The following is a 1,305-nucleotide window of genomic DNA, read 5'->3' as shown; positions in this document are numbered from 1 at the left end:
CATTCCATATAATGTTTTTAAAATGTAGAGGTACCTATTAAAAAATAAAATAAAAATAATTACTACCAGAGAACCTCGAATAAGCTTTTAGGAGTTGATAAATATACCTAGAATCGGTTTTTTTTAGCATAGTTCTGTGATACTATCGAATATTTGATATCGAAGAAATAGCCAGTTATTATACTTCATGCTTCGTTCTCGAGATTAGCATATTAAACACTTGTAGTAACGTGTAGCACTCACCATTCCACAACACTATTTGAGAATTTTTATTTCACACTTTTTTTTTTTTTTTTTATTATTAATGTACATTTACATTAAATGCCTGAAATATTAGTACTGCGGGCAGTACAGTGGGACTGTCTCTTTACTTTTAACAGGTTATTTTCTTACAAGTACATAATATTATGAAATATCAGTTTGCGGACAGTACTTGCTATGCCCTGGGACTGTCTCTTACTGCGAAATAGTAATTGTTAAATATATTAATTGTGGTTTGCGGACAGTACATGTTATAAATAACTAGGGACTGTCTCTTGCCGTGAATTCTACCTACTTAGCTTTACGTGCTCTGCGGACAGTACGTGTTACTTTAACTGGGGACTGTCTCTCAGCACAGTGGCTTAGAAGTGGTATGTCTTTTCAGACTACGACTACATCGGGTTGACTGATGATGAGGATGCGTATGTAGATCTACCCGCGCCACAGTCGGAAACCGATGGAAGGCCACCAGAATCTGGTGATGAGAACAAAACTGAAATGACTTCGTCAATACCCTCTGCCGTAACAGTTCCATCGAATAATGTCGTTCCATCGACTTCGACGACTACGGAACCTTCCACGTCAGCCGAACCAGTGGCAGTTGCAGTCGAAGACTCCTCCAACTTAGACAACGATCTATTGGACATACTGGGGATTGATCCCACCACTGATAAGAAATACGGTAAAGATTTACACAAAGATCTTTCCGTTAGATTACAACATTGGACCACTGTTGGTCTTGACAAGGACCTTAAAAAGGAGTTAAAAGATAGATATTTAACGCCCGGAAATTGCAAATTGATTGATCCACCAATTTTGAATGCAGAAATGAAAGCTGCTATTTCTGACATCAATGTTAAACGTGATAAGGCTATTGAAGCTAAACAGAAGGTACTTACCTCTGCTATAGTCTGTCTAGGAGAAGCTATTACGCTTCTTTTACCATCTAAAGACAAGGATACCAATCTTATAAAGTTGCTGATGGACGCAATTCGAATAATTTGTGAATGCCAACATAGTGACAGTGCCACGCGAAGAAATTTT

The 1,305-nt window shown here is 37.7% G+C and overlaps 1 protein-coding gene across 1 annotated transcript; it reads left to right on the top strand.

The window, feature by feature from the left end:
* Positions 1–381: 381 nt before the first annotated feature.
* On the top strand, positions 382–1,285 carry LOC114363845 (uncharacterized; the record flags this gene model as incomplete). Its single annotated transcript, XM_028319689.1, has 1 exon — positions 382–1,285. A coding segment is annotated over exon 1 (526 nt), but the record flags the coding sequence as incomplete, so codon positions are not given.
* Positions 1,286–1,305: the final 20 nt, after the last annotated feature.

The sequence above is a fragment of the Ostrinia furnacalis genome, unplaced genomic scaffold (genome assembly GCF_004193835.3).
Source record: "Ostrinia furnacalis isolate ACB-3 unplaced genomic scaffold, ASM419383v2 OfSCF7316, whole genome shotgun sequence".
Taxonomy (NCBI): Eukaryota; Metazoa; Arthropoda; class Insecta; order Lepidoptera; family Crambidae; genus Ostrinia; species Ostrinia furnacalis.
This window is presented reverse-complemented; position numbering and strand designations above follow the sequence as displayed.